The sequence below is a fragment of the Lynx canadensis genome, chromosome B1 (assembly GCF_007474595.2).
Source record: "Lynx canadensis isolate LIC74 chromosome B1, mLynCan4.pri.v2, whole genome shotgun sequence".
NCBI classification, from domain to species: Eukaryota; Metazoa; Chordata; class Mammalia; order Carnivora; family Felidae; genus Lynx; species Lynx canadensis.
In genome coordinates, this window is record NC_044306.2 from 110,822,006 (window position 1) to 110,849,970 (window position 27,965).

At 36.7% G+C, this 27,965-nt stretch overlaps 1 protein-coding gene across 20 annotated transcripts in view; it reads right to left on the reverse strand.

The window, feature by feature from the left end:
• Positions 1–27,965, reverse strand: part of ANK2 (ankyrin 2) — a 272,404-nt gene that overhangs the window by 221,144 nt on the left and 23,295 nt on the right. For 3 of the 20 annotated variants that reach the window (XM_036064261.1, XM_036064260.1, XM_036064259.1), the window contains exon 1: positions 22,138–22,466. The exons of 7 other annotated variants lie outside the window; for them this stretch is intronic. In XM_036064261.1, the coding sequence (XP_035920154.1) occupies positions 22,138–22,272 (135 nt within the window). In that variant the 5' untranslated portion in view covers positions 22,273–22,466. Of the gene's footprint in view, positions 1–22,137; positions 22,467–27,965 lie in introns of those variants that run through there. 10 more of the 20 variants (XM_036064265.1, XM_030313222.1, XM_036064264.1 and 7 more) reach the window with 4 other exon arrangements.

Genomic DNA, 27,965 nt, shown 5'->3' on the forward strand with positions numbered 1-27,965 from the left:
CATTGAGGTGAGGAGAAAAAAGAAAGCTCTTGATATAAGTTGGTAACAATATTGACCTCTTTAAGGAATCTTCTCTACACCAAAACTCTTTTCAGTCCCTAACTAATGAGCGTGTTCAAATTTTACAGAACCTTTGAGGAGAGAAGATGTGTTAGAGTTCATCCCACTGCTATACTTAAGGATCAGAATTATTGGACCTGAATTAGGTTTTAGTCTCCCTTGAAGGCTCTTAAAACTGGAGATGAAAAAACAGACCCAACCAAGTGAAAATATCTTTCATCAATTTTTATTATCCAGGCATCCTACAGTGTTAATTTTCTACTGCCCCTTTGAGGGTAGGCACCGCATTTTTATCCCTATTTGTCTGATTATTCTTCATCTTCAGACCATATGCTCTGAAGGGGACATCACTCAAACAGAAGCAGCTTCGTGAGGCAACACAGATGAGGAGCGGACTGCACCCCCATGGCTGGCACATACTAAAAAGTAAACTGCTTCTTTAGCATGGACTTATTCAGGATTGAAAAAAAAAAAGTACATTCTTGCAATGAAAGCTTCACAAATGGCTTATTTTATAATATAACCACTATCTTAAAAGAACTTGCATATGTTTTTCTATCATGATATATATCCTTACACTGTTGACTTTCGTGTGGCCCTGTTAAGAAGCATGTAGAAATACAGAAGGGCTTTGTGTTTACAACAGCCTGGAGTACATCTGTAAGTGTCGGTCACATGGATTTTCTAGGGAGATCACTTAATTACAGCTTAACAACCACACACTGTGACAACCTGACTCAGCTTGTTTAAATGCAATTCTGAACTCATTTACAGTGTTTAAAAAAAAAAAACAAAGTTAGAGCAAGCGCATCAGTTACCCAATTCAGATTTTTTATTTTCGTTTTTTTCAGTACATATGTCCCACAATATTAATATCTACTTCAGAATAACACAGGAATTTGAAGTCAATACTTTCTAATATAATTACTTGTTTCAAGACAATATATTTATTTTCTAGGAATAATAGACCCAAGAATTCTGGTTGTGCCACCCTTAGGGTTTCTTTTTCTTTTTTTGGGGGGGGGAAATCTTTCTAATTACTGGATGTCATGAATTTCAGCATGATAATTATGTTGTTTATTAGAAATAATTTGTGTATCTTTAGTCCTTTTCATTAAACTACTATTAAGTTCACTGTCATCTGTAAGATGGCAAGAGCCCACCCTTCTGATGTGCACATAATTTTTAAGAAGTTGTTTATTTGCCCCATTCTCTAAAGTATGTGGGTCCCAAAGGGGCATGCACTGCTTTCAGCCTCTTTTGCATGTTTGCAATGATCTACATGGACACTGAGTGCAAACAATGAGCTTTAGAAGGCAAAATTCCAATTCTAACAAGTCAGCATAATGCTAAATGTAATACATAAAATCATTTTTACATCCATGTCCTGGCCCCTATGATGCTGGTTCAGTGCTACAGAGGAGAATGTTAACAAACTTTTAAAAGTTAAATTTAAAAAAAACCTCAAAGGGGGCGCCTGGGTGGCTCAGTCAGTTAAGTATCCAACTTTGGTTCAGGTCATGATCTCTCAGTTCATGAGTTCAAGCACCACATTGCGCTCTGTGCTGACAGCTTGGAGCCTGGAGCCTAATTCAGATTCTGTGTCTCCCTCTCTCTCTGCCTTCCTCTGTTCATGCTCTGTCTCTCTCTCAAAATAAATAATGTTTAAAAAACCTCAAAGATACAAAAATACCGATTCAAAGGAATACGTGCAAACTGATGTTTATAGCAATATTATCAACAATAGTAAAATTATAGAAAAAGCCCAAATGTCCGTCCATCCACTGATGAATGGATAAAGATGATATATATCTATATCTATATATCTTATATATAGATATAGGTATAATATAGATATAGATATATAGATACAGATATGTACATGTATATATAACTCTCTCCATATATATATATATATATATATATTATATAATATATATATGGAACTATTACTCAGCCATCAAAAAGAATGAAATCTTTCCATTTACAATGACATAGATGGAGCTAGTGTGATATTGCCAAGCAAAATAAGTCAGAAAAATACAATACCATATGATTTCACTTGTGTGGAATTTAAGAAAATTCATACATAGGGAAAGAAAAAAAGAGAGAGAGGGAGGCAAATCATAAAAGAGACTCGACTGAAGAGAACAAACTTGAGGATTGCTGGAGGGGAGGTGGGGGGAATGGGCTATATAGGTGATGGGTATTAAGAATGGCATTTGCTGTGATGAGCACTGAGTTTTGTATATAAGTGATGAATCACTAAGTTCTACTACTGAAACTAATATTACGGGGTGCCTGGGTGGCTCAGTCGGCTAAGCATCCGACTTCAGCTCAGGTCACGATCTCACAGTTCGTGGGTTCGAGCCCCGCGTCGGGCTCTGTGCTGACTGCTCAGAGCCTGGAGCCTGTTTCAGATTCTTGTCTCCCTCTCTCTCTGACCCTCCCCCGTTCATGCTCTATCTCTCTCTGTCTCAAAAATAAATAAACGTTAAAAATAAAAAAAAATTAAAAAAAAGAAACTAATATTACACTATATGTTAGCAACTAGAATTTAAATAAAAATATGAAACATTAAAAATGGAAAAAATAAATAATTTTTAAAATGTATACTGTTTAAGAAGCAAATCACTTTGGGGCACCTGGGTGGCTCAGTCAGTTAAGTGTCTTAACTTCAGCTCAGGTCATGATCTCACCATTCTCAAGTTCAATCCCCACATTAGGCTCTGTGCTGACAGCTCAGAGCCTGGAGCCTGCCTCAGATTCTGTGTCTCCATTTCTCTCTGCCCCTTCCCCGCTCGTGCTGTCTCTGTCTCTCTCTTTCAAAAATAAATATAAAACATTTAAAAAATAAAAAATACAAAAAAGGAAGAAGAGAATCACTTCTCAGACTCACTAAATGATGTTGATTAAATTACTGGAGGGGCGCCTAGGTGGCTCAGTTGGTTAAGCGTCCGACTTTGGCTCAGGTCGTGATCTCGCGGTTCTTGAGTTCAAGCCCCGTGTCGAGCTCTGTGCTGACAGCTCAGAGCCTGAAGCCTGCTTCAGATTCTGTGTCTCCCTCTCTCTCCTCTCTCTTCCCTGCCCCGCTCATGCTCTTTCTCAAAACTAAATAAACATTAAAAAAAAAATTCCTGGAGCGTCTACAGCTGTACCTACCTAAATGTTTACGCACCAGAAAAACCATCTCTTTGGTTTGAAAAAAGTATAAACAAATTAGTGAAACAACAAGTTATTCTGATAATAATTAAAATAATTTAGTCAGTCCTTAATGATAAATTATTTAGTCAGGAGTCAGATAAATATTGTTGAAACACCTACCATGTGCCAGGTGCTGTGTTAGATGCAAGGGATTGAATGTAGAAGAAATATGATCTATCCCCTCAAAAACTTTCAAAAGAGCAATTTAAGCTGCAGTATGGTCCATAAATTAGAAGTGGACATTAGTGGATCCGGGGAGATCAATTTCGAGGCAGTAGTCCAAGAGATAAATGCTTGTTTTTGTTTAAAAAAAACCTACTACAAACAAATATGTTTGCTCACAACAACATTAACATATAGAATAGAAATAGCAATATAGTATTTGATAAGTTCCTGAGATAACTCAGGTGGGAAACATAGCAGACACAGGACTAGCAAGTGCAAGGTCATAGTGGCATAAAAGAATATAGTTGCAGAAAGCTCTAAGTAATTCAGTGTATGTGAATTAGAAAGATCATGCTGAAAACAAGAAAGAAGTAAATTCTAGAAGTCTGGCAGTCCCAGACCTGAATGTTTCTTGTATGCCATCATAAGAAGATTGTCACCTTATACTGTGGGGGGCCAAAAAAAAAAAAAGCGAGGATCAGAATGTTGTTTTAAAACAGTCATTCTAGTAACATATGGAGGATGAGTTACAGGGGAAAAAGAATGGACCTTGGGAGACAACTTGGAATACTACTGCAATAGTCAGCAATGTGAAAAAGACATAATTTCTCATATAGAGAAAAGAAGCTGTAAAACTTGGGGAAAATCGAATTAGAAGGTTTATGGAAGAGAAGAAATTAAGGAAAGCTTGGAGGCATCTAGCTCAGCAGGTAATGAGTGACATATCTAATCAATCTAAGAATTTAGGGACAAAATACCCTAAAATTGGAGAGAATACAATAGTTTTGGTTTTAGACTGATTAAATATAAAGTGCTAACACTACACAGTAGTGTATTGAAATACAAGACTAAATAGTCCAGGAGAGTGGTGCCTGGCTGCTCAGTCAGAGAACATGCTACTCTGATCGTGGGTTGTGAGTTCGAGCTCCACATTGGGCATAGAAAATTATTTAAATATAAAATCTAAATAAATGAATGATTTAAAAATAAAGAAATAATAAAAAAAAATAAACAGAGTCCAAGAGAGAGTATGTACTAAAGAAATAACCCATAGAAATAACCTCTGGGTGATGTCTGGGTTTTTTTTTGTAGAAATACTGGAATTTGCTTCACTCTTAACCATTTCTCTGTCCATAACACTCCTAGGAACAGGGAAGCCCTTTTGTATTGCCTCTACAAGTGAATAGTATTGACCCATCAACATTTTGCATGAAATGCCAGGAAGTGCTAATAAATAGAAATTGCAATATATATGTATGTAACACAGCATAGTATCAGTGAGACTAAGACTAAAAATAGAATTCTGGACAGGAGCTTTCTCATGGGCTCAGAATACTGATATCATGCAGCTGACATTTCCCCACAAGCCTGGAATACGATTAAGATATTGCTTTATCCTCAATGGATGTGACCTACTATAATTTTCTAAATTTACCCTTGTGCTATGAACTGCAAATGTCAAGAATGGTTTGAGCTACTAAATTCACGCAAGGTATAGAGCTTATATAATTTTATACTGAAATGTAAAACACAGAATGGAAAACTGGCTTTAAAAAGCAATGATTTGATTAATTATAGTATATAACACATGGCAGTGGAAAAAAGATTAACAAATCAAATATTTGTAGCTTGCACCACTTTTTTTTCCCTAAACATTCCAGCTCATACTACAAAATCCCTCTGTTGGAAATCAGTCAATAAAAACTCCTCTACTTATTACTGACTTTCAAAGAATATCTGCATGTCTTCTGAAGCAGCTTTCAAAACAAATTCTTGATTTTTTGGTATAAGAGCATTGGCATCAACTCTAAACAGAATTTGAAAAGTAATGGAACTGCTAATTTAAACATAACTAAAACAAAAACAGGCTTAATTCATCTTATAGAACTAAGCTTTAGTTCAGATGCCCAAGACCATTTTAAAAGAAAAATCAGGCCTAAGCCAGGTTTAATGAAAAATGAAGAATCCCCTACTAGCTGTTTTTAATTTTCTGCCTCCTATAAGAATTTATATTAAATGGATCCTGTGGGTCTATTTCCCAGAAGTTTGGGATAGCTTCTTTAGACACCTTTCTGGGGCACCCGGGTGGCTCAGTTGGTTAAGCATCTGACTTCAGCTCAGGTCATGATCTGATGGTTCCCCAGTTTGAGCCCCATGTCAGGCTCTGTACTTAGAGAGCCCGGGGCCTGCTTCAGAGTCTGTTTCTCCCTCTCTCTCTCGGCCCCTCCCCGCCCCTCTCTCAGTAATAAATAAACATTAAAAAACAAACAAACAAACAAAAAACCTTCCTAACCTACCCTCTCCCTTAAGTTGTACTCTGGGATCCCATAACACCCTGAGCATTCAATCATTCACTAGTGCCCACAGTTTACCTGTTTACCTATTTTCCCTAACTAGATTGGCCCTCTACAGTAGAGGGAATCCATGACTTACTCATCTTTGTGTCTCCACTGCCCAGCACAGTGCCCAACACAGAGTAGATCAATAAATACTTGGGGAAATGAAACAAAGGAAGAAGTTCAACAAGGTAAACTTGACCAAATAGGGGCATGAATCAGCACTGGTCAATAGGAATTAAACTAGTGAAAATTTTGCTGAATCAAGTAAATACTTCTGCAGATTTCCTGAATTTTAAAACTTGGTTTCAAATATTGATCAGCAAAATTTATACTTGTTATATTAATTTATCTAAAACTCATTACCCAAGATTAAGTTTCTTTGAAGTTTCTTTTATAATTCTATCAGATATCCACAATAAAACCACATGATGCCTAACTCTTCCTAGGAATAAATGAATAAAGAGTAATGGGTAAGGATGGCCTCCATTTGTATCATTATTATCTTTCAGTTGAAGTCATGAGAACACTACCATCCTTATCAATGGACTTGATTAGATGGGCTCTGGAGCTCAACATTCTCCGATTGAGTAGGTTAACAGATAGTAACAACAATGACATTAGTAAAGAAATTAAACATAGAAGGAACTAGTATCTTTTCAATACTAGTATCTTTTCTTTCAATATCCCCAGTAGTTACCAGAAGACTAATTAACTTTCTAAATAAATTTTAAAAAGATCATTGGCTTGTTTCAATTATTCTGACCAAGATACACAGAAGAGAAGCTGTTTTCTCTTAGAATTATTATGCATATAAAACATACCTCACTTTAGTCATAGGAAACCTGCATATTTAATTCCACCTCTACATTCTTATTTAAATATCTACCTGTGGTATAACATATAAAAGTAAACCGGTGTGTGTGTGTGTGTGTGTGTGTGTGTGTGTGCAGAGTCATATAGCACATCTTCAGAACAAAACTATAATTTTACTTGAAGGCAGGAAACATGCCATAATCCTTAGAATTTCCAAGGCTGGTTCAATACCTAAAATATATATATTAGTCAATAAAGATGCTTATGTCGATAATGAAACCTTGGGAAGAACATTAGCACGTACACAAAGCTTATACAAAGGTGACAACAGGTAAGATAAAAAGAAGTTATTCTAGCTTTAATTGCTCAAAAATTAAACTTTAGAAACTAAAAAAATTCTAAACAAGCATTAGGTTACTTTGGGACATATAAAAAGATAGCATCAGAATTTGTTTTGCAAAGCAGTAGTTAACTACAGCCAAAAAGTTCTTGTTCATCTAACAAAATTAACTTAGTTGAAATGTCAAAACTCTTCATAAATATTAACACCATAGATACCCATTACTGGTCCTTGACTAAGAACCAGGTGGCAGGCTACCTTTGTTTCCATAATTCAAGGACAAACCTTGTGAAAATAAGAGGTATTGAGAATTTTATTTAAAAGTTGTTTACATTGGGGCACCTGGGTGGCTCCGTCAGTTAATCATCTGACTCGTGGTTTTGGCTCAGGTCACGACCTCACGGTTTTGTGAATTCGAGCCCCCCTTCAGGCTCTGCACCGACAGCACAGAGCCTACTTGGATTCTCTCTCTCCCTCTCTCTCTCTCTCTCTCTCAAACTCTCTCTCTGCCCCCTCCTCCACTCTCTCTCTCTCTCTCTCTCTCAAAATACATAATTTAAAAAAAGATGTTTACATTGGGCCATTCCTGATTAGCAACATTTGAAACGGGAACCCAACACATATGTGAAGCATGACGAGAACTTGGGCATACATTTAAATCCTGTGGCATAGGATACAGTCCTCTATAGCTGGAGAAGCTCCGTTTCTTTTTGGTTTATTTTTCCCACATATAAAATTGTAGGGCATTTTGTACTGAGTTTCCTCTGATAATGTCTTCTCATAAATGTAACTATCAATTTATCACTTATTATGTAAAGTGGTTATTACAAAGATTGAGCCTGACCTAAAGCCTTCTCCCTGATCATGATTTCGAGCAAGAGAATTGGTTTACACATGTTATTATTGGGTTTCCTACATTTTTTTCACTGTATTTTGTTTTAATACAGTTATCAAAAAGCATTGTGAGTGAGCAAGTCAATTCATCATTTTTACATGATTTATCTAATATATTAATGTAATTTTAGTGATTCCTTTCTTAAAATGTATAATATCATCCTACAGAATATGGACTGACACACACCCATGAAGATTCTACATACCACCCAGAATTGCTTCCTCTAAATTGTCCACCCACTCGTGGGACTCTTCACCATACAGTTTGCTTTTGTGTGCATACATTCTACGGCTCAACGAGACTGCAAACTCCTTAAAGGGAGTTTTTTGTATTTTTGTATTTCTTACACTTTCCACTGTAATATTAACAGTTCCTTGTACAGTATGCCAAACACATTTATATTCCCACTTAATCCTGATAAAGCACCCAAGTCAGGAAATTGAGGCTTAGTGAGGTGAAGCCACTTGTCCACGGACTTTCGGTAATAAATGCCAGAGCAAAGACCGGTCTCCAGTCTCAATCCAGAGGTCATAATCATAACCACCAAACACTACCATCTCTCAACAGCCTCCCCTACAGTTTCACTGTTCACTGTTGACTGACTTACCAGGAGTATCTGCTGCTTTCTGTTCCGGAGAAAAAGTTACTGCGGCCTTATTCCTGGCCCAAAGATCATATTCTGATCTCTCTTGATGCTCAGTTCCCTTTCTTGAGCTAGAGGCAGGGCCCAAAGTTTAACCATAAGGCACTCACACCTCTGGAATACTGAGATTTTTCTTTAACACTGCTAACCCAAGAGCTGTGACTTTTTTTTTTTTTAAGAGAGAGACAGAGAGAGAGAGAGAGAGAGAGAGAGAGAGAGGAGAGAGAGAGAGAGAGAGAGAGAGAAGGCGTGCACATACAAGCAGGGGAGGGGCAGAGAGAGAGAATCCCAAGCAGGCTAGATGCCCAGCGTAGAGTCGGACATGTGGTTCCATGACCGTGAGATAGTGACCTGAGCTGAAATCAAGACTCCGAGCTTTAACCCACTGAGCCACTCAGGCGCCCCCGCAAGAGTTGTGACTTTTAAAGACATAGCTATACTATTTCAAAATATGACTGCAAACCATATTTGGCGATCTAGAGCAACATCTCTCAGTGATCACGATTACCATACAAAGGACAAGTTTTTTCAAGCTCCACAGCATGGTTAGCTTCAAAGACATTTGTTCCTCTGTTTTTAAAGCAGCATGCAGACTTTTACTAGCTCATACTAACATATTTCCCTGAGTGGGATTTAAACCTGGACTGCTTCCAAGAGGGATGAAACCTCTCTCAGCTGTTCTTAATTAATCATCACACCTGCTGTTTAAATGTTGATTACACCTAGAAGAAAGCTTAATAGTAAATCTTATTTTCCCAGTAAAAATTAAGTAGTAAAAATGTTCCCATAAAAAGTCTGTTCCTGCAAATGAACTGAAATGCTAAATAACAGTAGGATATTAAATAAAATAATAATTTGTTATAAAACCAAAAGAATATATAAATATATATCCCATAAGAGTATTTGCCTAAAACCATACAACTTCCTATGTTCTTTAACTCAATTTTTTTGTTCCTATATCTCCCTTCCCTTAAACAATGTAGGGGGGGTAATTATAAAAACATATATGTTCTCACAGTACAACATTTGGAAACTGAATTTTCAAAAATCAGCCAGCAGCCACAATTCCATTACTCAAATTTAACAGTGCATATTTTGATGTATTTTCTTCTAGAATTTCTCTCCCTATATGCTGTATACGTGTGTAAAGATCGGGTTTTTACAAAGTTAAGAAATAATACCCTGTCTTCTCCTTTTAAAATATTATCAACTAAGTATTGCCACATCATTAAAAAGTTTCAAAGACATTCTAATTCTCATACAATAGTTGATATATCACAGTTCTTTTTAGCTTTTCCTAATCATTTGTACAACTAGTACCTTTGATTTTCATTATTGTCAAGGAGGTTATGGTGAAAAGTTTTTGTCTTTGTCCTTGTTGTGATTATGTCCATTGTTTAAATTCCTAAAAGTGGAATAATCCTGTCAAAGATGTAGATTCTTGGTACATATTCTAATACTGCAAAACTTCCCTTGAGAGAGGCTGAATCAAAAGATACAGTCGTATCTGTTTGTAGAAGAGCTGATCTCCACACAACACCCTCAAATTTGCTTTGCTCAGTTGATATGTGTATCATCATGGTTTTGATTTATCTTTTCCTTTTTTGAAGAATGTGGCACTTAATTATACATGTATAGTCTATTACGTTTTTGTCTTCTTTGACTTGTCTGTTCACATTTTTGGTCCTTTTGGAGTTTTAAATGTCCTTTTTATTTTTGAAAACTCCATATTGACAAGTTAAGATTTTGTCATATTTGTTGCAAACTTTTCTGAGTTTGTTATTTTCTTTCTAACATATATTTTGACCTCTAGAAGTTTTTAATTTTATAAATTAAAAAGTATAAAATATCTTACTTTTAGATTTTTTTATTCCATTGCTTTTATGCTTTCCAACCCTGAAATCAATGAAATACTTCTCCTCATTTTCTTCCAGTTTTAAAAAGTTACATTTAACTATTTTTTTTTAAAGATTTTTATTTACTTATTTTAAGGGGGGGGGGGCAGAGAGACAGGGAGAGAGAGAATCCGAAGGCTCTGCACTGTCAGAAAGCAAGAGTAGGACACTTAACTGTCTGAGCCACCCAGGTACCCCTCCATTTAACTTTTAATTCTCTGAAATTTATTTTGGTATTAAGCATAAGTTACAATGTTACTTGGCGTTTTCCAAGGGGGCAATTTTTTCCAATTGTTGAAAATCTTTCAACCCACTTTTAAATTTCTCTAGTGTCTCCATTTTAACATTTTTCTTTCCTTAAAAAACCATAGTCAGCGTAGACTTCCTTTTCAATCCTGGTTCCAAAACTTGACCATGAGATGTCTGATCTTGAGCAAATTACTGACCTCAAATTACTGGTCTATAAAACACATAGTGTTATGTGCATTAAAGAAGGCAATGTATGTGAAATCCTTAAAAAGAATGTATTGAGGAAGCACACACTCAGCAAAAGGAAATGTGAATACCTGACTCACAGAGCTATTGCCAGGAGTAAAGGGCATTTATGTTCTGTCAACGGTATGTAGAGCACCATGACAGAATCTGGTGAAGAATAGGAGCTAAATGAATGGTAGCTATTATTATTAATAGTTAATGTGGAATCCCTCCATACATGTCTACATTTCTTTTATTTATTTTCTTTCTTTTTTAAAAATGCTATTATTTTCCACATCTCAGTCTACTTTTGATCCTGAGTAGAATAGGTCTAGTCCCAGTACCAGATCAAGAGGTTAGAGATGGGTCAGAAAGCAAACCAGTATCGATAACTTGGCTGACGATGTCCATGGATAGGCCATTTGACATGTAGCTATAACTGTATGACCCACGCAGTTTAAACAGGAATGGAAGTTAACATGTCCATCTGGATCATTGCTTAGTTCTTCAAAAAATTATTCGGTGAGTATATGTAAATCAACACCAAAGAAAAGATTGATTTTCAATCTGTATTTATATATTATATAATAAAAGAGAGAGAAAGAAAGAGAGAGAGGGAAAGAGGAGCGAGCATATAGACAATGGAATTCATTATTTACTTTCTTGGAAGAGATTGATTTCATACTTAATTTCACAGCTCTTTTAGAAATGCATATATAGGGGCACCTGGGTGGCTCAGTTGGTTAAGCATCCGACCTTGGCTTAGGTCATGATCTCGTGGTTCACGGGTTCGAGCCCTACATCGGGATCAGTGCTTACAGCTCAGAGCGGAGCCTGCTTCAGATTCTGTGTCTCCCTCTCTCTCTGCCCCTCGCCTGCTCACACTCTGTCTCTCTTGTTCAAAAATAAATACCATTTTAAAATTTAAAACAAATAGAAATACATAAATAATTTTAAAAGTTGAAAATATATGGAATGAATATTTGACGCTTCACATTAGTTGATATACTAAGAAATTTTAACAAGACCAGAAGAATTTTGTTAATCATCTGTTATGTGCTACATAACTTTTTAGGCACAGTGTGGATTTCAACCAGGATATTGTACCAGACGTCAGTTCTAAGGGAGAATCAGATCACTTGGAACAATCTGGCTGTTCATGCTGGCTGCTCAATAATGGAATGAAATTCTGATTTTTTAAAAAATTTTGACACATTTGCACAACAGTATCTTATAGAACCTCAGTGCCTAGATATCTGATGGGAGTTTACAAGATTAAACAACGAATAAAAGGATGCTATACACACGTTCAGTAATTATTAGCTTTTGAAAGTGGAGCTGAAATGTACTCTAAGTGCTGAGGTTTAAAATTCCATTGAATGCAATGCAGGCACTTTCTCGCTTCTAAAAGCTGTACATGAGAACTGCAGAAGTCCAAACAATATTATGTATTATAGATATACGAACAAGTTTGTGAAACGTTTGCTAGCAAAGCAGACTCCATTCCCATGTGTCCTGTGTGGTCCTGGCTTCTGCAATTGCCACCAAATTTGGCAATAAGTTGAATGAATCTGGATTAGAAGAATCTTAATCAAATGTGAAGGGTTTTTATACTCTTTTGTCCTTTTGCGCTGATGGTACATATTCAGTCCTGTCTCTTCAATAAAATCAACCTCTTAGAACGGAAAGCAGTAGTTATCATATTTTAGTGCACTTAAGGGTTACTTAGAGATCATGCTTAATCTTATTAAATAGATATTCTTGGCTCCCATCTCAGAGATTCTAATTCTGGAGGTCGGAAGTTGGCCTCAGCAATCCACATCACTTTAAAACACCCCAGATGATTCTTCTGATGTGAGTGGTTCACAAGAACACACTTGGGAGGTGCTGACATAAAGGATTAACTAGACCTTTCATTCTATGTATTTATTACACGACTCAAATACGCCTTATCCCTTATGTCATCATCCATCATTTACTTGGTCAAAATGTTTGATGTAAGAATGGATAATAGGCTGAATCTGAGAAGCCATTTTTTAAAAAAATAATAATTATGTATTATAGATATGTGGACAATTTTGTAAAACATACACCTTATTGGTAGAAATTTTTTGAATCCCTTTTACTTCTAAAAATTGCTTTCTTCCTTTTGTAAATTTGGGGGAGAAAACTATTTGTGACAACCAGTGATTTCCGAAAAGTTAAGAGTCACAAATTTTCTTACATCCTTCTATTTCACTAGAGGTCTTAGTGGATGGTTTCCAATTTCCTTCAGCGTGTCAACAACCTAGAAGGATATGATACTGAAGTGGCACATCTAAATGGACTTCAGCTCTAGTTTTAACACAGTATTTCTGCCTGGACTGACCAATTTCTCATATTTAGCCTTGATAAAGTGACAGACAATTCTTTATTAGATAAATTATCGATCTTAGAAATTTAATGTTTAAGTACATGATATGTTTATTTAATAGAGCTGTTAACCAGAACATAGAAATTGTTAGAGTATCAGGCATACTGTATAAGAATATACTTCAGGGGCACCTGGGTGACTCGGTTGGTTGAACGTTAGACTTAGGCTCAGGTCACGATCCCACAGTTTGTGGGTTCGAGCCCCACATCAGGCTCTGTGCTGACAGCTCAGAGCCTGGAGCCTGCTTCAGATTCTGTGTCTCCCTCTCTCTGCCCTCTCCTGTTCACACTCTGTCTGTGTCTCTGTCTCTCAAAAATAAATAAACATTAAAAAAATTTTTTTTTAAATATACCTCAATGCCCCCCTGTGTAAGTCATTAATAACTGTTGTAGATAAACTACCAAAAAATCTCAAAACTTAAAATAATATGGCAGCAATATTTATAACTAATCAAAAACATGGTTTCAATTCACAACCTCTACTGTTTAAATACCTGGCTTTTGCATAGCTTTTAGATACAATTTGTCAGCACAAAGATAACACTGAGATGATTATACTTTGGATGATCACTGTAGTATTTTTACATCTTATAAGCAAATTTAAAGAAAGGCACAAGAATGTTTTACTAGAGTCACATAAGCCCACACAAATATGATGTGAATGTAAGCTTTGAAAAGTCAAACACTGAAAATTCTGACAGTCAAATATGATCTAGTATGCCCCAAATTTCTTAAGTTTCACTCACTAAAAGGGCATTAAATCTAAGACAGCAAATGAAAGTGGATAAGAAGTATGACAGATGTCTGTGTGGGAAGGAAGCAAAATATGGTTGAAAAGAGCTCTTTCCACAGAGTATTCTCAGTTCCATCATACATGTGACCTTGAAAAAGCCACTATATACGCAGTGGAACTAATTTTATTAAATATAGCAGAAGAAGGACTATTAAAAACTATTACACAGTTCAATTAAAGAATTATGTTTGGTTTGGATGAACCTCAGTATATGAAAAATATAAGAGAAATATTATATTAATACTGTTTATAATGATTCCTCTTATCACAATGTAATCTTTCAATGAATTTCAAACTATTGCATTTTATGTACAACTTGATCTAAAGAATGCCTAATAAGTCAAGAAAATATATTATTTATATAGTAAATACGCTTCATACAATTACTATTTCACAGCACTAATTTAATGTTTTTAGAAATGTCTTTTGTGCCTCTATCACTTTTCCGTTTTCACAGCTTCTGTTTTCATCTGTTTTCAGCTGTCACCTGCAGCTGGAAAACACCCACAACTAGACTGGCTAACTTGGGTGATTTCCTAGTCATTATTCCTATTTTTCTCAAATACATAGTAATCACCAGGTAGGTGCCAGGTACTCTCTTAGGCCCTGCAAAGAGGACGGAGCTTCTGATATGCAAACCACGATCTAATCGATTCTTCTAAAACAGATTTCAGTGACCTTTCCCCAGAATAGAGTCCAAATTCTAAAGTGTGGCTTATGAAACTCTTGATAATTTGATTCCACGCTTACTATCCAAATTTCCTGAGTTCCACACATGTCCGATAGAAACTAGCTGTGTCATAGCCATGGGGGTTTACCTACTGCTTCTCTATCATTCCAGTGTTACTACTGACTCCAACATTGGTTCTGTGATCTACCCATGCTGCTTCAAGATTTGATTTTTCTGTAATCCTCTGATTGAGTTGTCATCCTTAGGTGTTCCACAACACCCTGTGCCTTCTCACGACAACGTAGCAACACTGGGACTCCTTCTTTGTCCATCTTAGATTACATTCTTTAAACCAAGGTTGCATGTCTTATTCATCTTGGTAGACCCAGTGGCCGGCACTTAGCAGTTGCTCAATAAATGCTTACTGCATATACTTTCTTCTCAGCAGGAACCAAGATTGCACTCTGCTTCCAAGGTTTACTACAGGCTCCAGCTTCTCCATCAGCAGAGGGAGAGCCAAAATATTTAACAACTGGTACAGCTTAGGCACCAACCAATCACAGTAGATGTCGGCAGTAGCACTAGAGGCAAGTGGTCCTGGAGGCCCCTTGCTGGTCCAGGCACTATTCCTCTGTTTGCTTATTTAGGGGATGGAATGGACTAGGAAATCCTAGAAATCAGTTCCAGGCAGCCTCAGTAGAAGGTGCAGCTTGGTGGGCTCATAAAAGCAACTGTTTAATTAACATGTATGGAAGCATTTCAAAGTGTAAACAATTGGACAGTTGTTCTGCTCCATACTGGCTGGACATTAGCGCTGTCCATAAGGCATCCCCCAAACACAGCCGTGCACTGCTCTCCCCTTCTTCAGCTTCCTATGGGTGCTCGTTTTATCACTCGCATTGTCACTTTATTGCCTATTGCCTTATATGGTTAATTGATTGCATGTGGATAAGTTCTAGTTCTCAAACTAGATTGAAAGCTCCTGGAGGAGCTTATCTTCTTTCAATATTTACCTTTAAATAAATCATCCAAAAGTTATATAACCATGCTCCGTATCATTTTCATATTATTTGAAGTGCCTTATCAGAATAGATTTCATTATACTCTTGGCTCATTTTAGAGTTAATATCAAAATTATAGGAAGTTTCCTTATAGCAGTTATAGACAGACCACTGGACATCATTTATGCTCACTATATCACTTAAAGTCTCTAATTTCTACGCACTTAGAACTCAAAACTGAAGAAAATTTTTAACTGTCTTGATGTCCAGACATGCTTGGTTATTAGATAAAGAATCACCTCTCTCTCTTTCTTAAACACACACACACCATTCCATCTTAATAAATAGAATTGTCTTGTACCTAGTTGTTTAAGCCAAAAGTCCCTTATTTCTTTTACAATGCCAAAACAATCCCTCAATAAAAACAAAAACACATCCATAATCTGATCACTTCTGGCCTCCCCTGCTAGCATCCTAAATCTGATCCTCCATCATCATTCACCTCGGGGGTCTCTGGGACCACCAAACTTAGCCTCTTTTTTTTTTTTTTCACTCTTGCTGCACTCACCATCCCTCCTTCACCAAGGGAAGAGCAAGATAGGGAGAGTTTTCAAAGCATAAATGAGGTCCTACTATTTCCCAGAGGATTCCCAGTGTATTTTGAATGAAATCCAAACTCTTTTACCAAGACCCACTGCATTTAGAAAGAAATCCAGGGACACTTGGGTGGCTCAGTCAGTTGAGCATCTGACTATTGACTTCGGTTCAGGTCATGATCTCACTGATTCATGAGTTCAAGCCCCATGTAGGGCTCTGTGCTGACAGTGAGGAGCCTGCTTGGGATTCTCTCTCCCTTTGCCCCTCCCTGGCTTGCCCACATGCACATTCTCTCTCTCTCTCTCTCTCTCTCTCTCTCTCTCTCTCTCTCTCTCTCCCTCTCTCTCAAAATACATAATCTTTAAAAAAAAAAAAAAAAGAAGAAGAAGGAAAGTAATCCAAACCTCTGCCATGGTAGGGCTATGCCTGCCTCTCAGACCCCATTGGCATCTACCCTCTTCCTTGACGACTATGCTTCCGCCATGCTGTCTTTCTGTCCCTTGAATACCCCCAGCATGTTCTTACTTCAGCTAGGCAGCACACTCCCCCTCCCCCAACATATGTTTAAAGTTTGTCTCCCCACCACAAACTGTTGTCATCATTCCATCGCCAACATTTAGAAGAAGGCCCAGCTCAAAAAATACTGGCCGATGAACAAACCGTCTTTTGATTCAGCATAGCAGAAAAAACTAAAATGTTTTCACAACATCAGGAATCACTGTTCATGGTCTAAAAATCATAGGAAAACATATAGAATAACAAAAGGTTGATATAAACAAGATAAAATTCTTCATGGAAATTGGAAAAATTGTTCAAATAAATGAAACAAGAAAATAAAAATCTCTGAGCATAACTGATAAAAAAGTGAAGAAAGTAATAGCTCAAAAATCAGCTAGGACAGGTAACCAAAGTAATGTTTGTGATGACACAACAAATTTGTGGTTTTGTTCTTGGGACAAAGCAAAGTAATGTAATACAGCAAAGAAACTACAATTAAAAATACATGATCTCCGTGCAAGAAAAATAGAGAGTACACTTAGAGCAACATACAAATCTATAAATGATGCCATAATAAAAATACAAGCCAAGAAGAACATGAAATGATTTTGTTCATGTTGTTCTAGATTGCATTTTACCAAAGCATGGTCAATAAGCCATATCTCTGGAGCCTACTTGGATTCCTCATGGCTTTGCTGACTCATGTCCCAGATACAGCTATCCTGGAAACAAGGGCAAAGACTATAAGGCATCTCTAAGAGCTTCTTTTTTTGTAGGTGAACTTGGAATATGCATACCAGTTATCTGCATAAGTGAAAATGAAAAGGAATGTGAGAGATGATGCAGTTTTCCCTTCTGCGATCAACAGGAAAAACCAGAACCATTATGCGGATTTATTCTGAATAAGAATTTTAAAACAGCTGAACTTTGTTCTGGATTCCTATCTGCTCCACATGCTTCCTCTGTAAGGAAATGTCAAAGTGTTAACTGATAACCACTGTATATTTAACCAAAGAAAATGAAAACACTAATTCAAAAAGTTATAGGTACTCCTATGTTTATCACAGCATTATCTAAAATAGCCAATATATGAAAGCAACACAAGCATCCACTGGGAGATGAATGGATAAAGAAGATGTGAGAAATATTATACATAATGGAATATTACACAGCCATAAAAAAGGACGAGGTCTTGCCATTTGTGACAACATGGTAAGTGAAGTTAGACTGAGAAAGACAAATACCATATGATTTCACTTACGTGTAGAATCTAAAAAAAAAAAAAATTAAAAAAAAACAGAACAAAAGACTAAACAAAAAAACAGAATCAGAACTATAAACACAGAGAACACACGGATGGTTGCCAGATGGGAAGGGGGTGGGGAGAGGAGCAAAATGGGTAAAGGAGAGTAGAAGATACAGGCTTCAAGTTGTGAAATGAATAAGTAATGGGAACAAAAGGTATAGCACAGGAGATATAGTCAATGTATGGTGACAGTCGGTATACTTGTGGGGAGCACAGCATAACATAGAGTCGAATTGCTATGTTGTACACCTGAAACTAATATAACATTGAGTGTCAGTTACATTGAAATTCACAAAAATTGAAAAACTGAAAAAAAAAAACAACTAACTGTGATAATAATAGATCTTCAAGTCCTTTAAAGTCTAAAGTAAGAGGCAACCACATTTCAGAGGAAAACCCTAACATATGCTCAGGAGCTTTATATATTCATTAGGAAGGCAGTTACTTTCTCAGTGGATTTGGAATAAGGTCTCAAGGAGTATAATTCTCTCATGCCCCTAAAATTTGAGTGAAAGGAGGAATGCTTAAGAGTGTTGGGAATACTCACAACAAATGGACTGGAGTCCAGTCCAGCCCATTAGCTGCTGTTGGAGGTGGGAATCTGGAGGTGGGTTTTACCTACCTACTCTTTTGTCTCCCTGAAAATACCTGCCTGCTACTAGAGTCCTCACTGCACTAGAAAATTGAAAAGCAGAAATTGTAATTAGAGTCTGAAATGTATTTCCAAATTGCTTTTCAAATAATTAGAAAACTTACAGCACACCCAGGAAAGTTCATCACTCTCAAGGCAATCTTCTAAGACTAAATATTATCATATTTTACATCTTTGTTAGTGGAATGGTAACTTATTAATATTTTAATTTATATCTTTACAAAATAGAAAAAGAGTAACTAAATTAATATTTAGTAATTGAAAAGTTAGCCATGGGATAATAATAGAAAAATTTAGTAAAAGTTTGAATACAGCCAGACCCCGATTTGTTTACCTATTGTCCATGGCCACTTTTGTTCTACAATAGCAGAAAGAAGTGGCCGTGACAGAGACCAGGTGGCCAGCAACGCCTACGATGTTCACTCGCTAGTTCTTTACAAAAAAAAAAAAAAAAAAAAAAAAAAAAAAAATGCTTGCTAATTAATTCTGCTCTGGAATGTAAGCCTTAATTAGTATATGCACTATGAAAATAACATATTATTTGTCCAGTTATAGAATTTAAAAAATTTTTGGCATAATAGCTGTTCATCTCTTTTACTATACCTTTAAAAAGTTGTTTTCACTTAAAAAATAGTCATAATGCCAAAATAATATTGAGTTTCATTTCCTTTCTTTTTTTTGGTATAATTTCTGTGTTTTGCTATGTAACATATCTGGAAATTATTCTGGTCTGATTTCCTTTATCATTTTTTAAAAAACTTGCAAGCTTATACATAAGTGGAATTGCAAATATGGACATACAATAACATTGTTCAAGGAGAAATTATTTTTGGTTACTTACTTCCAACACAATTGCTGATATATTCCTCATTGCTATACTACATACAAATAAATGCCAGAATATTCAAAATTCTAAATAAAACTTACAGAAAAAATGAAGTATTAATTTACACAAAGAGCTGTTTTAGCATCTCAAATTTTACTTTTCCCCATAAGTTGATTTCTGATTATGAAAAAAAAATTGGAAAATTTATTTATGTGAAACTTCTGGCCTAATAATACAATAAATTATATAAAACATTTCTAAGTTTATTTCCAAGAAAAAAGTGCCCAGTACCACTGTTTCTGTCTTGCTCCCCCAAAAAAGAACAAAATAAAAATAGAAGTCAATCAGTTCTAAAGTTCTTAACAACTGTTTATCATTAATTGTGACAAACATGAATGATGGAAAGTGACTAAGGAACACATTTATCTACACGATTCAGAGAGTGACATCAGTCTTGTAGTACCCACTTAACATGAAAGAAAAGATGACACAGTTCTTAAGTTCAGAAAACTTCAGCAAGATACAACCACATATTCAGTTTAAGTCACCCTTGGTATTAGAAATTAATTATTTTTTGGTTTTTGGTCCCACAGCCAAAGTGGAGAAATTCTGAGCAGAACATCACTTCCGAAGGTGGACAACAGGTGGATTTCAACCTCTACTGTAACTTTCTAAGTCACAGCAATCATTATACGCTCCCATCTAGAAAATCTCTGACAGAAGAGTTTATTCAATAATCAGCAGGTTATAAGAATGTTATTTAATTCAGAGAAATCAGATTGTAATATATTTTTAAAGTCAACTCCCATTTTTCAGAACCTATCTATATTAATAGGAATAAGGATTTCAACCAGGGGATGATCTTTCTTGCTGGTGATTATGTCTTCCTCTTAAAACATTTTTCATTGTCTTCTGAACTCTGAAGTTTTGAGTGAATTTCTCATTCCAGCCCTTGGACCTCAAAACCATGTTGACACGTGCTCGTGTTTACCTATATTTAATTTTTAAAGCACCTTTAACTTATTTTAATGCATTACATTTTTCTTAATGATGTTTAAAAGGTGAAAAATGGAATACACTTAGGTAACAAAAATATTGAAGGAATTATTAACTAACATTTGCAAGAATGGTCTACATTCTAAGTTAATAAAAAATATTCATAGAAATTACCTTTTAAACAAGACGGTTACTTCTCAGGGAATATATTTACATATTGCAACAAAGCAAGCATGTAGAGTTACTAAAAAGTTACCAAAAAAAGTTTACCTTTTCTGACACCTCAGTTCAGAAATTGCACTAGAAGTGGCCGATCAGAAATCTGGAGTGACTCTCCTGGTGGATGCGGATAATTTAAGCCTAACCCAGAAGGAGAAACCTCAGCTGTGTGGTTGTTCAGGCAGGTGTTCCCCCCTCCCCCACGGGATTGCCAAACTCCCCGCCTTTCAAGTTAATTCTCTTGCCTGGTGACTTCCATCCCCATTCCAGAAGCACTGTCCTCTTTTTCGCTACAGTGCTGACAGACTTTCTTTTCACTTCTGCTAATTGCACACACTGCCTCTGCAGGTTGTTTGTATTGGTAAGTTCTTAGTTTCTGTTTCAGTTTCACTGTGGTCTGACAGACTTAATGCTAGGAAATTATGAAATTCATCCAGATCAGAGAAAAGGCCAAAGAGCACCTCAGACCCCTCACCTACTTGTTATTCTCACCCCTGGAAATATCAGGTACACAAACTAAATATGAGTCCAACCCCTCTGTTTCTTTTACTCAGAAATCCTACACATCTTAGTCTCATGGTTTCGCTCTGAAATAAATAACTTGCAATAAGGTCAAATTCCTGGGCCTGGCAGATCAAAGATCAACTTTATTCTCCAGCAAATTTGAAAATCAAAAGATTTCAGAAAGAGATTTTAGCCCCCCCCCCCAAATTCACAATAAACCTTTGTAACTATTTTAAGGAACATATCATGACAATGAATTACTAAAATCTGAAAGTCACTTAGATATTTGCTCAACTTTTAAGCCTCTGCACAAAATATTATTATCATAATCAGAACAGTGTTTAAAGGCCTTTCCACTGAGGTTAGTCAAATATTGGAAGAAAAACACTTTTATAAGCTGCACCTGGGAGTCGATGTTAGCATATGCTTAAAAAATGCCCTGTGACCTAATGGAAAATGAACCATACATGAATATATAAACAGGCAAAAGAATTTGACACCCTGAATGTAAGTGCCATGAGGCGACAAGTCACTCCATAATGAAATACATGTTCAGCTTGGGACAGAGTTTCAAATTAAAAAGACAACATCGTTGCTTATTCCAAATATCAGTTCACAGCTAAAGCCAACTCAGGAGGAACAGACATGTGACACCGCACGGCTCCAAGAGGAAACAACAGCGTGCCGCTGAACCAGAGGCAGTTGGGTAGTTTGGTCACATTGGGTTTATTCTGTCTACTTCCTTCTAGGAAGCTTAGAGGTTGACCAATGAGGTCCACTGTTGATTCTTATGGCACCACCCTCCCCTCCTTCTCGTTTGTGGCTTAGAACTTACCCACACCCCAAGTTCTTGGGTGTCCTCGCTGTTACAGCCATAGTAGTCTGGGGTTCTGTCCAACTCCTGCATGTGTCCGTGTACTCTTACGCTCTTATCCGCATGACAAGACGGGCAGAGAGCTGCATTACCCATCTCACTCCTACAGTTCCTGCCGTCCCTGGGCCCGTGCTTGCCCTCTGTGCTCTGTCCAGGGCTCCCTGGGGGACACTAATGCGGACAATTCATCCAGACGATCTTTGGCTCCTCCGCTCAAGTCCCCTAAACGCCCCTCACCAGTTCTCCCCATCTGCTGGCTGGCTTGCTGGTGTGAGAGAGAACTCAAAACCCCAGCAACTGCAGGCTGCATTCGGTGACCATTTCCAATTCAGGCTCTGCCAGTCTATTTTTACACCTACCAGGCCAGCTATGCATGTCAATGGAGTGAGGGGGGTGAGGCCAAGAGAGAGCAGGGGAGGGGGCGGTGTTGTTTTGTTTTTCACCATGTGAGCAGCCTGCTCTACACATGGACTTAAGTTCCTGCTGTGTAAAATGTCTCTCCATATGAGAATTTTTGCATTACTCAGTGAATGCCTCTGAATCCTTTGATTTCCCCCCTCTGTCTTTCTACTTACACAGAACACCAAATCTGCTAATGAGTCCGCTTCACCCACATAATAGATAGAAATTATTTTTGTAATTGTTTAAACCAAGAGGCGAGCACTCAGCTAACATACATCGTCTTTCTCATGATCTTTTACAGAAAATAACTGGTTGTCCTTGCAGCATTTAAAATTCATCGGAAACACAGCAATCAAAATGGGTCATTTTACCTTGGTCTGGATGTTTTGAACTTTACAAAGTATCTACAGTTTTCCGTTATTCATGATTGTGCTACGGTAGAGCAAACATTTTGCTTTACGTACAAGTTTAATTTTTAATATTCTGAAAATGTTTCCTCCAGCTTTATAAAAGAATAATTGAGAATGGCTTTTAAAAACATACATACTATCTTTGAAACCACATTACAGATCTTTGAAAGAAATTGTTTCCCATGGAGATGAGAGCACAGTAGATTTATGATGCCAATTGTGACATACATCAAGACTTTGTTATTGACTATTATTGATGAAACTTTATTCCTCCCCTTACCCCCCATTAGGGTTTTCTCTAAAACTTTATATATGTCATTGCTTTACTGTTAGTCCTATCCTTGTTATTTGCTTTCTTTTCTCATATCTTCTAAACAGGTTTTAAACTACTCAATGGCAGGATAAAGATTTAGATGTTTGTTATCACCCATCCACATTATGTATTAAATAATGTTAAAGAAATCTACTGAATTGAAAGCAATCATTTGGGGAACACAGGATGTGGAAGATATTTAGACATCAACCACATTTCATTTGATAGGATAAAATTCACCTTTCTGATTTGCCATTTTCTAAAAACTAAAAATGCCTGTCACTATTATTATTTATTTAAATTAAAAACAGCATTCCTCAAATAGTCTATCACTCTATATTGCTGTCCAAAGCCCTAACAAACTCAAATCCAAGAATGGTATTTTTGGATTGTTGATTCTTACAGCCCCATGCTGGTTTGTTTGTTTTACCAATCCTCTTTGAATAGCTCTTTATCCCAGAGCTTAAGAACCTAGTGTATACTATTTACTATAAGGATCCTACCCTTACATTCCAATTTCTGAGAGGCACTGACAGTATTCAGTGAAATTATTTTTATCTTTCAGCTACAGATGATAGCATATTTTAAAAGTTTTTTTTTTTTTAAATATTGACTGAACCAATAATATTATGATAAAAATGGAGGGGGCATATTTTCTCCATTCATGTTAAAGACAAGCATAACCCAAACATTTTAAATGATAAAGGTTTAATGGGGTTCAAGGAGTGTACTTGCTGTGATCAGCACCGAATGATGTATGGAAGTGTTGAATCAGTATATTATACACCTGAAACTAACATTATGCTCTATGTTAACTAACTGGAATTTAGATAACAACTTAAGAAAAGGGGGGGGGGATGTGACAGGTGTAGGTGAAAGTATTCATAAAGATGAAGCTTCAGTATCAGTAACAAGATCAGACTGGTAGCTGAGATGTACCAGGCAAAACCTTTTGTGTTGCTCATGTTATTTTTACATAAACTAATGATTTATCACAATACAGTAATTCCTCATTAAATGCCACACATACTTGAACAGTGTACTGTAGAAATTAAATAAGAAATGATGTTTAATCATGTGTTTAGCAACTTTCCTAAAAGGATGGGTTTTAAAATTTCCTATCTTCTCTAAGGTGCTGAGAGCCTTACAGGGCCTTACAAAGTCTTAAAACAGGTGCTTCTTCTTGAATATACATGAACGATCTTATTCAGATTATGAACCAAGATTTCGCTAGCTGTTAAAAGAGGTACAGTTTTTTTTCTCTCTTTCAGAATCAGTTAGTCGAGTGTTTTTAAAACCTAAAAATTAAATATTCAACAGTCTTTTGATAGAGATCATGCAACTTAAAACCTGGAGGCAAATCCTAAAAATTCTCTCTAGCCTCATTCCTTCATTCTAGAGCTTAGATCTGAATCCCTGTACTTACACATGTGAGAGGAATATTTAACCACTCTAGCTTAGGGAAATATGTCCCTAGGTGCTTGATAAATAATTTTGTAGTGCTTTAACAGCATGAATCATTTCCTGGAATCTTTCCGTCTTGTTAATACATTACCCATTCTACCACCATGCCCTCAAGTGGCTTCTGCCTCAGCCAAGCATACATCCCCCTTTCTCCACCAGTCCCTGTTCATCGTCTCTTTCAAAGCACATCTTAAAATCACTTTTTCCTACAAGTCTTAATTACACTTATATTAGTCCCTTAATTTGTTCTATCTTTTTTAATGAAGGTGGGACTACTATCAGCTATTTGCTTTTTTTACAGAATATGCCTTGTCTCTCTCCTTGACCTCACAGATGTAAAATGCACACGGCAGTATTAAATGCTTGTTAAGTAAAGGAATAAAAGGCAGCCACCGATAGGAGGGCAATTGATTTTTTCAATATTTAACTGCACTGTGCTAACCTTCTTTTTACACTTCAATGGTAACAGATTTAATAATTTTAAACATTTTTAAGTGTGACAAATCTTTGATTTCATTTCCACATTTACAATAAACACTCTGATTAGCCTTTAAAAAATATTAACATTGTTTAGGGTAAATTTTCCTAGAAAATAATTTGTAGTGTTTTGTTTCAAAAGAAAAAAAAATGTTGTAAAGTATACTAAGAACATAAACCAGAAAAGAAACATGTTAACAACTCTTATAAAATAATTTTTCTAAACATCTACCAATTAGTTTTCTACCCTTCTCTCTTTCCTTCATCCCAGGGAAATCTTCCCATCCTTTCCCCAATAGAAAAATGTTCTGCTTGCTGAATAGAATAACACCTACCCTCCTTATCATTAGGGATCCAAGGTGGCAACAAAGTCCCACTACTAAAGTTTAGTGCCTAAACAAGTATGGGAAAAGGAAAGGCAAATATAAACTGCTGGTGCTCCTGTGATTGCTAAAATTTTCCATTTTCTGGCCAAACAGACTTCATTATTTTTTTAAAAAAATTACTTAATGTTTTTGTGGGGGGGGGGGGCGGGAATCAGAGCACAAGCAGGGGATGGGCACAGAGAGAGGGAGACACAGAATGCAAAGCAGGCTCCAGGGTCTGAGCTACCAGCACAGAGCCCGACGCTGGGCCCAAACCCATGAGCCGCGAGATCATGACCTGAGACGAAGTCGGTGCTTAACTGACGGCCACTCAGACGCCCCTGGCCAAACAGATTTAAATTATCAATCTGGAAGCTATCATAGTGTGAAAAATAGAACTTTCAAATGAACAACTTCATACTACTCGTGATTACCCCAGACTTTGTCCATGGTGTTTTCTACGTAATCAAAAACAAGGGTGAGAGGAGTTTGCAGAAGAGAGCATTATTTTAGAAGTTAAAACACTGCTAGTTCCATTTCCTAGTGGCAAACTAAGATTGGCTGCTGGGCAGACTTGTCACAAAACCTTGATGAGGTGACAACCCATATACCTAACATTTTGCCAATCAGAAGGCAAAGTTAGCAAATACCGTGTACTACCCATGCCTTACTAATGTACCCGTAGACTGTTGGGATCTCTGTGGACATCTGACAAGGGATATGCTTTCTGCCAGGGCAGAACAATGTCACCACTGTTTCTCAAAAATGCTTCAAAGTCATTAGGGCAAATTACTCAGAAAGCAAATATTTGCATGTTTGGCCACACTTAGAGCAGGATACTTGCATTTGGTACATGATTTAGAAAGTGAAATTCAAAGCCCCCATGGCGTGACATAGTTTCAATATCCTTCTTAAATTTCCAGGGACTTTTACTGTTATTATTTCATCTGTATTGCTGTTTCAAATCCATCAGGAGAAAAGCGATTAAGGACCGAGAACAAAAGCCAGCTTCTCAACTGCAATCTTCTGAAAGTAGCTGTTAAAGTCCCTATGACAGCAAAGCAGAAAACCATCCACTGCAGTTCTATAAAGTTCACCTTTTAAATATGAAGCAGCGATTATAGAATCATCAGAAAACTAACCCCTTGGAGAAGAAATAACTTTATCAGTTCTCGAATTTAACCTAAAGAGTTTGATCACAGCTCCTGCAGAGGAATGAAAAGACCTCTTAGCTAGGAAAAACTAATCCCAGATTTTGGTTCGATCACTAATTTCCCTGCATGGATTTGTGTAACCTTTATCAAATCTGAGCTTTAGTTTTCTTTTTTAAAATGAGGAGGTCAGACTCCATCCCTTCCAGCTCTGGAGTTCTTCAGTTCCATGCAACCTTACTTGTTTACATTTGAAAATACATCTAACAAGAGGGGAGTTGACGCTGCCCATCTCTTTAGTTAGCTGGCATGAGAGAGAAAGATAAGAACAACTCAATATCTTGCATCACAGGTCCCTGGTTCTACGAGCTATCTGCATTCAGTGGCATTTCCGTGGGACACTCACAAGGGAAGCTGAAAGGACCATTGTGTGAAACGCGACAAACTGTTGGTATCTAAGAGCTCTTTTGCAAGGTGAAGACCCTTTTGCTCTTGCTCCACCTTTCCTGAAAATTAGCTCCAATGAAAAACGGGAAACATTTTGGACACCTCACCCTGCCGGTTTTCTACATCTCACAAGAGTAAAACAGCTTTCACCTGGAAATGGTCTCAGTCTGGAAAACTGATGTTGTAGGACAGCTTTATAGGATTTTGTAGCACAATGTTTTTGCAAATCAGCTGCATAAAATAGAAAGGATTTTATTCTCCCTCATATATGTCAATTAATTTGTTCTTAAAGGGCAAGTGCTATCAATATTAAAAATACTGAAAAACGTATCTTGCCAGGAGCCTTGGAAGTAGCAAATCTGAAAGAATGTTTCACTCAGAATTATGGAATTTAATTTTTTCTCTCTTCCAAGTGGTAAGGGTTATGCAAGGATATGTATCACAGAAATGAAAAAAGCGAAGTGCAGTCTCTTAATCTAAACTATCATTGCAGCATAAAAGTCCTAACATGATAGTTACCACTCTGATTGCATTTTGCAGATCATTAGTATGTAAGAGTTATCCTGAATTTAGAAAACTGTTCAGATTACAATCCACCTCCCCCGGTTCTCCCCACCAACAGCTTTTTCCTCTTTTAAACCATGCTAGCTGTAATTCAAAACTGATTCTTTTGGTCAAATGTATTTATCTGATTAAACTAATATTTCATTACTCCTATTGTGTGCAGAATTCTCCATGTCCAATCACGTGAAACCAGGGA